The 13,027-nt window shown below is 44.3% G+C and overlaps 1 protein-coding gene across 2 annotated transcripts in view; it reads right to left on the reverse strand.

Moving 5' to 3' along the window:
- Positions 1–4,361: 4,361 nt before the first annotated feature.
- The window catches only part of LOC142571175 (uncharacterized), an 88,200-nt gene continuing 79,534 nt past the window's right edge, over positions 4,362–13,027 (reverse strand). For both annotated transcript variants that reach the window (XM_075679450.1, XM_075679449.1), the window contains 2 exons: positions 7,870–7,923; positions 4,362–4,630 (listed from right to left, as the gene is read on the reverse strand). In XM_075679450.1, coding sequence (XP_075535565.1) covers positions 4,535–4,630; positions 7,870–7,923 — 150 coding nt within the window. In that variant the 3' untranslated portion in view covers positions 4,362–4,534. The remainder of the gene's footprint in view (positions 4,631–7,869; positions 7,924–13,027) is intronic.

The following is a 13,027-nucleotide window of genomic DNA, read 5'->3' on the forward strand; positions in this document are numbered from 1 at the left end:
GAGTAGGCGATGTGCGCGGCCAAGTGATTCGGGCGAGACCTTCCACAAACCGTGACCCACACGACGACATGATAGTGCGTAACCTTCAAGTGCACAGGGAGCGCGACCTCTTTCGGGTGCGCGTGCACGACTGGGTGTCGGTTTTTGGAACGTTATTAGGATAACATTCTTGTCGTCGGAGTTGTGTCACTAAGTGCGTGCCCGCGTCTATCTCGAGATGGCCGATATTGCCGCCGCAGCCGCAGCGCCGATTACACGGCGATAGGGAGGAAAGGTCCCCAATGTTCCTGACATTGCAGGACCGGTTGGTCACGTGGGTCGCCAGAGCGTGGCGAGGGACGAGGTAGCCGCGGTGAGCGAGCAGAGTGGTTTGGGAGACGGAGCAGCGTGTGCGTGCACCGAGATACAGCTAAAGATGTGGTCGACAGGCTGAAACCCCCAGGCTGAAGTCTTCGCCGGTAGATCGACAGATGGTGCATGTCCGTCAAGATCTTCGGCAGCCAGGTACCAGCAGCCCGACGCTTCTTCAGATCGGCATCTCGGCAAGCACGGCACAGGTACGCCTCGTGTTCCAACCTGCTCTCAGAACTTTCCGCCGGACACTTCTTTTTGTCTATCGCGTTTCATCTTTCATTTACGTAGTCATCGCGCGTTCATTTTTGTATGCTCTGCTAGTGTGTGTTTGCCGCGTTTATTGTCGCATGTATTTTTCATTTGTGTCGCTTAATTGTTTTTTTTTATTTCGCGAGTGTCATAAATTCCCATGGTGTGGCCTTTGTGTCGTGCGTCGCGTCACAGTTGGTGTTGTGTGTGACCCACACGCCTTCCGCGAAGCTTGGCACCATCTGCGTGCAGTTTCTTATTCTTTTGTATTTATCATGTCGCTGGCACGATATTATTTTATTAAGCTGAGTGTTTGTTTTTACGCCGTTTTCTGTGTGATCCCTCTGGTCCACGCCGGTCAGCAGTCTTGAAACTATCCATAAATGCACGCTGGGTGGGTTTGTTGTCGCCGCATCCCCTCCGGTTCGGAGAGCGCAAGTAATCATACCCCCATCCTTGACACGCGTTCATGCTGAAACACGAACACACACGTTTGCACACGTACACATTCACACGCGCAAGCACATGTGCCGCCGCAAGCGCACGCACACGTGCATGCACACGCAATTGAAGGCATGCACACACGCCGCGAATGCGCACACACGCATACAGAGCGCGCATGGAAATGTCAATACGGAAGCATATGCACGCGCACACATACAGGCGCGCACACAACCATACACAGACAGGCACGCTAAAGACGTGAACATGCATAATCACTCTCTACCGTCTCGGCTACTTCTCAAAAACCTGCGTCTACAAACAGACTGCATAACACTCCTACCTGCACCGTTCCAACTCCAGCTATAAAAAACGCCTTACGGTTTAAATTTGGCACTTCTAGAAGCGAATGTGCCCTCTGCTGGGAGGGCACAAAACGATTTGCTCCTGCTGTGTGGCTTCATCGCCCATTCCTCACCAAAACATTGTTTTACCACGCCACCAGTGTTCCGACTACAACTGCCATAAATGCATAAGTTGTTAATGCATGTGCTCTTACCCTGTCGTTGTAGTCAGTTGAAATATTTTGATCCTCGCCCGATATTAAAATATAAGTAAACATTTTTTTCGCGTTAAGTTACACTTGTGCATCGCCGTAATGTCCAGAATTGCTAGACGTAAACATTTCGCATTAAATACCTAAATTATGGGGTTTCACGTGCCAAACACCACGCTCTCATACCCGCCGTGGTTGCTCAGTGGCTATGGTGTTGGGCTGCTGAGCACGAGGTCGCGGGATCGAATCCCGGCCACGGCGGCCGCATTTCGATGGGGGCGAAATGCGAAAACACCCGTGTGCTTAGATTTAGGTGCACGTTAAAGAACCCCAGGTGGTCAAAATTTCCGGAGTCCTCCACTACGGCGTGCCTCATAATCAGAAAGTGGTTTTGGCACGTAAAACCCCAAATATTATTATTATTACCACGCTCTCATCATGATGCGCGCCGTAGTGCAGGCCTCCGTATTTATTTTGCACCACCTGAGGTTCTTTTAAATGGATGGAAATTTAAGTACACAGGCGTGTTCGCAAGTCGCCTCCATCGAAATGCAGCTGCCGTGGGCGGAATCGCACCCGCAATTTCGAGCTAAGCAGCGCACCGCTAAGCTACCGCGGAAGATGCAAAGAAGAAAAGAAAACTCGAGAATAGCAGGCATTGGTTCTGGCAGCTGACGTCGAAGTTACGTTTGTAAGAGAAGGTAGAGCAAAGTACGCGGAATCACATAGGAGGTTCCGAAAGACAAGCACCAAACTGACCACGTCAACTCTTGTTCGTTGTACCTTCCCATTTCATTGTGCCTATTTTCGCGCTAATTTCTGTTACGAGTATATCTCTAGGCCAAGAGAAAATTTTACTATTTTTGCTATATTGGAGCGGGAAAAGTGCAGAAAGTATTACAACAATTTAAAACGAGAAGCACCTGCCGCGCTACTTCATAGCCTATGAAGTATTGCTGCTAAGGTCGAAGTCACATATTCGATCCTGGCCGCGGTGGCCGCATTTGGCTGGGGGCAAAATACCATATTGCTCGTGCATGAGGTTAAGTCGCCCGTTAAAAAAAAAAAAAAAACCTGTGGTGATCAAAATTACTCCAGGCTCCTCCACTAAGGAGTGCCTCAAAATCACATCGAGGTTTTGGTTGGCTCATAATTATTTGAGTTATTTGAATCATGCTGTAAAAAACGTTACAAGTACATCAGCTGAAAGCCGTATATACAGGGAAGGCCACTCGGGGAAAACGTGTTTTTAATTCAGTATCCATGATTAGGTGGCTGGCTGAGCAAGAGGCGACGTACATCCTTGGAGGAGTTCAGTTCAACTGCAGCTGAGGCTTTGGCAAATGAACTGTGAGTGCACCATCATCAGAAAGCAATCATCGAAACAGTAGCTGGATCCGCCCGGAAGGTGGAAGATGAGACTACGCTTACAAATACTAAAACATTCGCAACCAGCCAGTGAAAACAGCTCAAAGAATGTGCGCAGCGGCACCATGGTACACTGGTGCCTTTTAGTGCAGTATGGTATAGTTCATTGCCTAAACGATTAAATCGCTTTACAACAGATTGGTCTAAACAACACTCCTGTAGAGATTAGGAACTGGAGTGGCCTGAGTTCTTACATTGGCGTTTAAAGCCGGCCCTGTCGCTTCTGCGTCTTGGACAGAGTGCAAAGACGTGGATGATGCAGTACATTCCATCTCGTTCTGCAAGCACTTTTCGTTTTAAAGAAATTGGTGCTTCGGCACAGCACGAGAAGGTTAGTGTCTCCTCACGAATGTGAAGAATAGTTTTGACCGAAGGAAAGCGAAAAGTGTGCAAAGGAGCATCACGCAGTGTGCTCACATTTTGGAGAGGGACTGAATTGATCGACTTATCATTACACGTAATTATAACGAGGAAAGAAATACTCAAGTGGAGCAGTTGCCGTCAAAGTCTTCCAAGCTAAACCCACCACCATCACTCCTGTGTATCTCTTTCTACGAAAGACGCCTTCCCTACGAAAGAAACTGAAGCATACTGGCAGCGCTCATGGGATAAAGAAACATCTAATAAGTGGCATGTTGGAACGCCACAGTTAAGAAATTGGCCACCCATAACGAGAACGCGACGAACTGGGGTCATCACGTGGCGACTAAGAATCGGGCACACATATAGGACACACTCGTACCTGTTTACTGGCGACGACCTACCTATCTGTGGTAAATGTGGCGAGACGCTGACTGTTCTCCACGTATTGCTGGAATGTCGTGAAATAGAAGCCAAAAAAAAATGCTTTCGTTTACCACACGGGCAGAAAATTCCAGTTCATCCAGAAATGTTCCTTGGCAATGACCGGCCCCCTTAATGATAGCAGATCAGTTTCATCTTTTTTAAATCATATTTGATCAATGCACGCTATGCACACAAGCGATCTGTAGCACAACCGCCTATAGCAACTGCTGCGAATAAGGCATTTAGAGCGAATGCTTCACTGCCCTTCCGTACAAGGGCCGAAGTGAGGCATCAGTCCTGCTTTAATATTTCTACAGTTTTGTCTTAAAATCACTTGGCAACAAATATTTTAAGTCTATAGCTCACGTCACATATCGTAGTTTTAATATAATGTTTGAACATTGTACGCAATTTATGCTCATATTTTAGGCCACTAAACGGCCAAGTTATGTCCCCGACCGCACCATCAACTACATACAACATTTCCTGGTGCTTTTTGACGATCATTAGCCCTTGCACCATAAAATCTCATACACCAATGGCAGTATCATGCTTTTCCTTTCTTTATTAAAGGCGACATCCTCACTTGAGCTCTGCCAAATGTTTATCCAGGAGGACTTAATTTTCCAGAGGCTACTTGCCGTAGAAAAGAGGCCCAACGTCCAGGCGCTTCTAACAAACCAGATAACATATGAGCACCTGGGCACGCCACATTTAAAATTACGTAGAGCCAAATACTAAGGACTTCTGCAAATATCGTAGCATGGCCAAGAGAATTCTTGCGTCCTTTGGCAGAACGTCCGGTAGAAGACACACCTAATGGAAGAAACGAGACAGAATAAACAGAGCAAAGTGCTGGAGCAACTGAACTTTTCTCAATTGTAAGGGCAATAACTAGGCTTTCTGAGACACACTTTTTAAAATAATTCTTCCACCATATATAAAAGCAACATTAAAAGGTAGCGCCCGCCCTCCTGTTTTAATTATTGACGTGAAACGCCTTTGAACTCGGTCTGCGTAGGCGATCCCTTGCTGAAGGCACAACATTAGATTGTGTGGTACATCGCGAAGAAGGTGCAAGGGATGCAAGAAAAAGCAGGACCAGCGCTTTCTTGCGTCCCTTGTCCCTGCTTCGCGCTGTACCACGCAATCTAAAATGGAAAACCAACTATCCCAAACCATCACCCTTCTGAAGGCACAAGTCACGAAAATGTGCAAAGCTATGATACCTTAGATCTTTGAAGCCGTGCTGCCTAAGTGCCTTATATTGGTATCATTGTACAGAGCAAACAAGCCATTGCTCCATCATGCATCTGTTGCCTGCACACACAGCGCTGTTGTCGCGCCAAGTATGATGTAATTGGGAGTAAATTAAATTTAGCTTTTCACTCGGCGTTTAAAGATACCTATAGCTCAGCAGTATATTTGGCGATCAGAGTGGGAGTGGTCACGTTTTAGACAACTCATTCTGCCTTAGTAGTTATAATTCCTCAAACTGGAAGCTGTACTTATCAGGAGTTATAAGGCTTACAAGTGCGCAATTTGCTGCAGGAATTTTATTTTCGCGGCTATGAGCGCCTCCGCGTTGGACAAGTAGGGTCCAGAAATAGCGTGAAGCTACTCTCGAAGCAGGACAGTGGGATGCCAACTCGCGGCCAACACCTTTGACCACGGTGGGCCCGTGTGCGACTGCAACAACGTAGGACCTCCACTAGTTGCATTATAAGTTAAGCATGTGCGCTTTATATTGCGTGAGTAAATGTCACGCAACTTGCTTTGCTAACGTTTTGTAAGGGAAAGAAGCCATTACTCGATCACGGATGTGTCGCACGCATAGATGGCAGTATTGTAGCCCCACACATTTCGCATTCTGAGATATATTTAGCCTTTCCCTCGGTGTTCAAAGAGGACTATATCTCGGCAGCACCTTTATGTATTCGAGCTGGAGTGGTCGCGTTCGAGTAAGTTCACTCTGGCCATAGTAGGTACAAGCCATCAAACTCAAATTTGTGCTCCTTGAGAGACATAAGGCTTACAAGTGTTCAACTTGTCGCAAAAATTTGCTAGTTGCACGGCTATGTTGCCCCCGCGTTCGACGCGTTAAGGACTAAAAATGACGTGAAGAGACAGGGGCGCAAGACAGAGAAAAACCAAAGTTTTGCGATGCTTGAATAAGTGTCACCGGAGTATTTGGTTAGGTAATCTCTGTACCACAGTCTCCCCTACACCCTCAGCAGTACGCACAAGACGTTTCATGTAGCCCACCGACGCTGCATCCCCTATACTGCCTACCAGATAATTTTTTGAGAACAAAGGAACCGCGGAAAGCCATTCCGGCTTCTGTCATGACGCCTAATATCTGCCTCGAACGAAAAAAAATTAATTCGAACTGCAGTCGGAGTTAACTTAAGAAAAAAAATGATATGTATGCTATCACGCTCACATGAAATTTGCACTGATTATCAGCCAATTATGTTCACTCATTTCAGTAATGTGAAGCGGTATGGTGCGTTTAAAACGGCTTGTTTTTTTCACCGTATGGATCCACCTTCGTGTCAGTGGCTTTAGAATGAAACTTGGGCTTCTTGGCAAATTTTATGGGCGACCCTGATATCAGTGCTCAGGCAACTGTAATGTTTTAGCTTAAACAACGAACTTTTATTTTCTAATTAACCTAGCATATCCACTAACAAAGCAAGCTCATTTGGTTGTGAGCGGACTTCAGTAGGCCCGGCTTTCGCTCACAAAGGAAGAGCAGGTGCGCTGTATTTTTTTAGGTGGAGGTTGTTCTTACTTTTAAGTTGTCACTGACTGCAGTCGAAAATTGTTTACTAGCCATTTGGTCATCGCAACGTGGAATCGCACCATATATAAGTCACACTGCATACGTTAGAGCTAAACAAAAACCAGAAACAATAGTTTTAGCCTAGGAAGCTAGGAATAAATTGCTTATTGATTGTGATTACTGTGGCTGGGATTGGAGCTGAAGTGCTTCTATTGAAACAATTCAGCTGCAACGGCTGGTTGGGTATCGCGCCTCCTGGTACTTCCTTTTTTTTCAAATTACTAAATTAAAGTAAAACCAGACCAGAACCACACTGTAGTGATCGCAGAGCACGCAAGTTCTACAGGCATCGACCTACTTCCCCGCTCCCCCCAGGACAGATAATGATCTTGAAGAGTAATATAAAAGCATGTTATAGCCCAATGGTTACCTTTTTCTATTAATCAGGCAAGAGGATCCGTAAGATTTCTACTAAATAATCATATTGTTACGAATGATGTTTATTTACAGGGTGAAACGAGGTCCAAGAGGGAAGCTACAGGCCAGGCCCAGCCGGCGCAGAGTACCCCGAGATCACGCGCGCACACTCTACTTCTTTCTCTTCCTCAGTCGCGCAGTGCTGCGACAATATTTCAAAAAGGACATTGCAGCTTCAGGTTTTATGTGGCTTTTTCTCCCTACCGATTTTTCGTGATGCGCAAAGCCCCTATGGAATTTGCGACAGCTTTCATATGTAAATTGTGAGATCGCTCCCGCAGACTCAGGCCCAGCGTCTACACAACCAAGAAGCGCTGTCGTTTTTGTCGTCCTCTTGAAGCCCTACGTGCGAGCTGTTCCTGTGCCACGTTGGCTTGCTCCGGGACAGGGCTACATCGCCGGTGCGGTAGCGTCGCGATGAGAAAAAAAAAACTAGGCCGGCAAAACAAATTGGATGAGGACAATGTGTGTGTTCTTGCTGCTAACGCTTTCGTCGCCACGCCTAAAGATGTCGGCTTCAGCCGTCTATGTTCGTGCCTGCGCTCTTAAACAGCACACGGGATTCTTTCTTCCTGGCAACAATACCAACAAAGTTAATTTCTGAATGTTTCGTTGCGTCTTGGGCTACTGCCTTCTTTGTATTTTGACTTTTCGGGTATAGAAAAAAGGAAAGTGTAGCAACGCGTAAAAACTGCAAATACGAAATGGTGAGAACCACCCCAAGCCAGCGTTTTTAGGCAACCTTTTTATACCTTCACTCCGCGGTAGCATAAACAGACAATGAGGTACTCGCCTGGAACTGTTCGGTTAACGAAGTCATTTGCTCGTCTGTTAATGAGAATGTCCCCTGAGAAAAAAAAATAAGGATGAATTTGACACTCATGTAAATGTCCAAAATCAACCCATCCATTCAAAGAGTAATCACCGAGCACACATTACGGAACTTTAGCGAGCTCTTGACATACTCAGCATTACTAACCTTGTGAAATTCAATGTTTGCATATTTGCATATCGAGCAATTAAAGACCACCACCTTATAAAATTTCTTTTCATGCAAGGACTTACCGATACAAACTACACACGTTTTTCTATAAACAACATTGTTCTACTTCAACACTGAATCCACACTATCTGCGGTACGCAAAGAGCTAGTTTTGTTTTATTAAATAGTGGAATTTTTTGCCTCATAATAATAAATCTGCTGTTTGCGTGTCATCATTTAAATGCTAAAAAAACTTAATTATGAGGTTTTACGTGCCAAAACCACTTTCTGATTATGAGGCACGCCGTAGGGGGTCTCCGGAAATTTCGACCAGCTGAGGTTCTTTAACGTGCACCTAAATCTAAGTGTTTTCGCATTTCGCCCCCATCCAAATGCGGCAGCCGTGGCCGGCATTCGATTCCGCGACCTCGTGCTTACCAGCCCAACACCATAACCACTAAGCAACCACGGCGGGTATTTTAAATGTTTGCTTCGTGATTATATTCGTAATCAATAACACAATTTGACAAATGAAATAGCTTGTCTATTATTGTTTTTTGCTAAATAATGACTATGCATTCATCAACTAGAATTGTTTAATCACTGAAATAATTGTGCTTGATTCATTATATTATGAATAATTGCGTTGCTGCTGATATTTTGGTGTAACTGTTTTTTAATACTCTTTTTTGCTGTTTAGTAGTTTTCCATCTCATGTAACTTATCATAGTAGGTCCCCCACGGTGTATTCACTATGGGACCCCAGTCTGTACGATCTCACGCTCACCTATTTATGTGCTTTTTATCAGAAAAAGCTTCAAACTAACCTCCCTTTTAGAAAGTATTGAACGAACATGTCGAATATTTAGCTCGAAATCAACGGAAGGTGAAATAAACTAAGTTCTTTAAAACATTTATCTCTCGCTTTCTTGCACCACATGAGATACTGTAAACCCTGTAAGGAGATCGTGCTGATCTTGCTATAGAAATGTAGATGAAAAATAAATTACAAGAAATATTTAATTAACAATAAGGCAAATCAATGAACCATCAACAATGCTTCCATCAAGAGCTATACGTTGTAGTAAAAAAAACTGTTTTGGTTTACAGCGCCAGTTGCTTTCAGGTATGAGTAAACGATGCGGTTGACGAGGACACTCCAACGTTTAGCATACTGTCCTCCTGTACCGTATTTCTTTCACCATCTCACAAACCAGCTATGTCATTCGTATGAGGAAATGAGTGAAGTAAACTATAACGATCTGTGATTTAACACTACTATATTATTGGAAACAATTCCACACAACGTGGTGATATTTTCTTTCTTTTTTAGTTATATATTTACTTATTTATTGTCAAATTATTTATTATTTTCCTAGTTATCTAGGCATGCTGCGGCCTATCCTTAACGTCCCAAGCAGGAGATGCACGCAAAGGAATACTGAAACAGAAATTTCTCAAAACACACATAAAAGTGGAAGCTCACAACATATCAATTATACTGACAGAGTGCAGCAGATGCGACAGACAAATGCAACATTGTTAATTTTGTAATATAGAAGTTTTTTTATTTATTCTGTGCTTCTAGAAATTGATTCTAGGTGTTCTAGATTTTTTTTCTTGGATTTGAACACACTCCGTGGTAACTTTTTCACTGTTTGGCAAAAGAAAACAATGTTTACAGAAATTAGTTCTTGCAAAAATTGGTCGCAGAGAATGCTGATATGCATGTGCTGTTCTTTTGCCAGTAAAATGTTTCGTGCAATCTGTAATACTTATGGCAGTTATTTTCGAAACCCTATATGGCACAAGAACATTAGTCGACAAATTCTTCTGCGTGTTTTCAATGTAGCAATATAATATATGAGGTAAACATCTCATGAGTTGTGATGGAGAATATAATCCTTCATGTTTTCCGAAAATAAAACTCGCAGCTTCCTTTTGCGCACGTTCGAGTTCCACAATATATTGTTACGCACGTCGGTCCGATAGATTCTGTGCACATTCCTTCTTACTTCTCAAGCAGACAGAATTTGATAAAATCTTAGGGCTTACTGAGCACTTTCCTGTGTAGTATTATCTCGGTGTGCTGTCGCTGCATTCAATCCTATATTGATGACATATTTCCCTGTCTAAAACTCTGTACAACTGAATTTAAGAAACCAGTGCGACATGGGAGTGAGGCTTATACACGCTCCTCCGATGTTACATTGTGCGCACTAAGGCAAAGCATGTTGATAGAGCGCATTATATGAAACGCGCACTTTTAAAGGATATTTTTTATTTGAAAGGCTCATGAGGTAAAGAAAACCTCGCCTGCGTGAACTACTCACCGGCTTAACCTTCTGCAAAAAGTTCATACCAGTTAGCAGGCAGTTAAGCGTGAATGACGGCTCTGCGGTAACGTTCTGCGTGAAAAGAAACACGTGGGTGCCAAAGGGCACCTTAGAATTGGCTTAACGTGCACCTTGGTCACATGATTCACTGAAATGATTCGTGACGACAAGCGCTGCCAGGCGGAACATGCAGGCATTATATTTACGAATACATGAACATCGTAGAAATGTCACCGGACATACAAATGTGAAAAAACAAAATAGAAGGGAAAGTAACGGGTGCTCAGTTATAGCTAGCAATTTTTCGAGGCAGCTCGCCAGTCTATCCCGAGGACCCATCACTGATGAAAGGTGATATACTTGTACGAAGATGGACACGTTAATGACACGATTTGATGGGTTTGTGGGATCACGAAGCCATGAATGCCCAACATATGCTGGTTGATTTGTCCTACAAAAAGTTTGGTAGGGACACTTTAGACTGCTTACGTGGAGGAATGTGAAAGCATTATAGTCACTTTGTTGAAATGTGTTCGACTGATGTTTTCGACATTCACATTCATTGGAATTCTTTCTGCGGATTCGGTGTGTGTACTTCCGTCTACGTTGCCACATACCGAAACCATTCAGGCCATTTTGCTGCAGAACGATGAATTTTATTACAGCGAAGCTGCATATGGTCAGCCGATTCGTCCCTCCCTCCTTCTGTTGCGTGTATGCCGAAAGCTCCTCCAGCGCAAACCCATGCGCATGCGCGAAAATAAAGAGAGAGGCGCACAATTGGATGCGTGAGTAGCGACGTCGTTCTCCTTCGCAGCCAAGCTCGCGCGCAGCAGTTTCCATCCTGCTTCGAAATGTGTAGGCCACATGTCATACGTACTCCTGAGGAGCAGCCAGCTTTCGATCAGCAACGCCGCGAGCAGAACCGGAAACGAGCTCGCCTAACTCATGCCAGTGCCGCAGCCCGGGCACAAGAACAGGCTCGTGCAGCCAATCGCAAACAGCAACTGTGCACCCAGGATCCGGCACCCTGTCGAGAGTGCATCGCAGTAGACACAGTACCGATGCAATGCGAAGAGAAAGTGACCCGCAGGAGGCAGCGCGCTCAATTTATACACTCATGACGTGACTGCATCTCCTCTCAAATGGCTGCGCCGGCATGTGCTCAGTGACGCAGGCACTGTAGGTACTCCTTTAGTGGAACCTTCGTGGCGTCTGGGAAGGCTGCTCGTCTCGCACCCAGTAGGCCTAGGTTCGTTTCTCCCCACAGACTTTCTTTCTTTCCGCACAAACTTTCTTTTCCAAGCCATTAATTTAATTTGTTTACAAGACAAATTTCACTCACAAATTGGACATTTGGCCTGACAATTTGGCCTGACAAATTTCACGTCAATCCGAGCTTTTTTGACCATCGCTCGGTCATGCCACCTACGATACCGCCGGCTTTTCGTGCAATGGAGCGTTTAATGCTTTCGCATTATTAACGAGCGTAAAGTGCATTACAGTCGAGTATTGAAGAAGCAGCCGTAGCTAAGATCATGTGATCACTGAACCACGCAGAAATTGTGTTCAAGTGGCCGGTATGACGAGTAGTGGCTTTTACGTGACACAAAGCCTACTTGTATATTTTGGTGTTATCGAGGCCGGTTATGTGCGCAGGCGGGGAAGGTGTGCTTCGCGGAACGAAGCGATGACGCGCCAAAGGCTTCCGCAAAGCTATGCGAGCAGTTGTGACGTTACAGGTATCGCCATAGGTAGGCGAGGTAGGTAGGCGGCATAGGTAGGCGAGCTGTCCTATGCAGAAAAACGCATTATTTTTCCGTCAGCACTCTGTCGTGTCCCTTTGATTTTTTTCCAAAGTTGGCAAATTGTATGCAATGTACACTGCAATAAAGAATGTATTACCAACTAGCGCGGCAGCAAAATTTATTGGAGAGTACGTAAAATTTTCTTTTATTGTGATGGACTAATCGATTATAGAGATGACTATTCATCTGTCCAAAACAAACCAGCAGAACTCGATTTTTATATTACTTTTCGAATGGTTCGTACGTCTACCAGATATATAATTGTTGTTTATATCACGCACTCTTTTGTATAAGATAAAAAGCTTGTTTCTAATTATAAGGTATTTGTTATTTTTCATCGCAATGCGTACCTTCTTTACAAGTCGATGCTTTCTTGCTACTTTGAAAGCCGCGGTTTTACATATATGGCGATAACTATCCTCCATACCGGGCATCCTAACTATGAGGCCATGTCAAATAGTTTTATTGTTATTCTGAAGTGTATAGTGACAAATGCCAGGCAATTCTTCTCCGGAGATCGTACTCACAGTTCTTTTGCTCGTGAATAGGAAATTCTGGCAGCTGTTTGAGTTCATTTATGAAGTGCACTCCGCATAAAACCCATCAACCGCATCTGATTATGCGGGAATAGGCACAAACGTGATAAGTATTTTCATCCACGTATAAAGCGCTCATGCGAAATAACAACAAAATTATTTGTTCAAATTTTGTGTTTACATTTGTGCAAAAGAATCTGTTGTTCAATAATATGAATTGTATGACGCGGTTCGCTTGATGATTAATTGTTGTTAAAATTGCATTGTGCTGTCAAGCTTGCTCATCATT

Source organism: Dermacentor variabilis, chromosome 2, assembly GCF_050947875.1.
Source record: "Dermacentor variabilis isolate Ectoservices chromosome 2, ASM5094787v1, whole genome shotgun sequence".
Taxonomy (NCBI): domain Eukaryota; kingdom Metazoa; phylum Arthropoda; class Arachnida; order Ixodida; family Ixodidae; genus Dermacentor; species Dermacentor variabilis.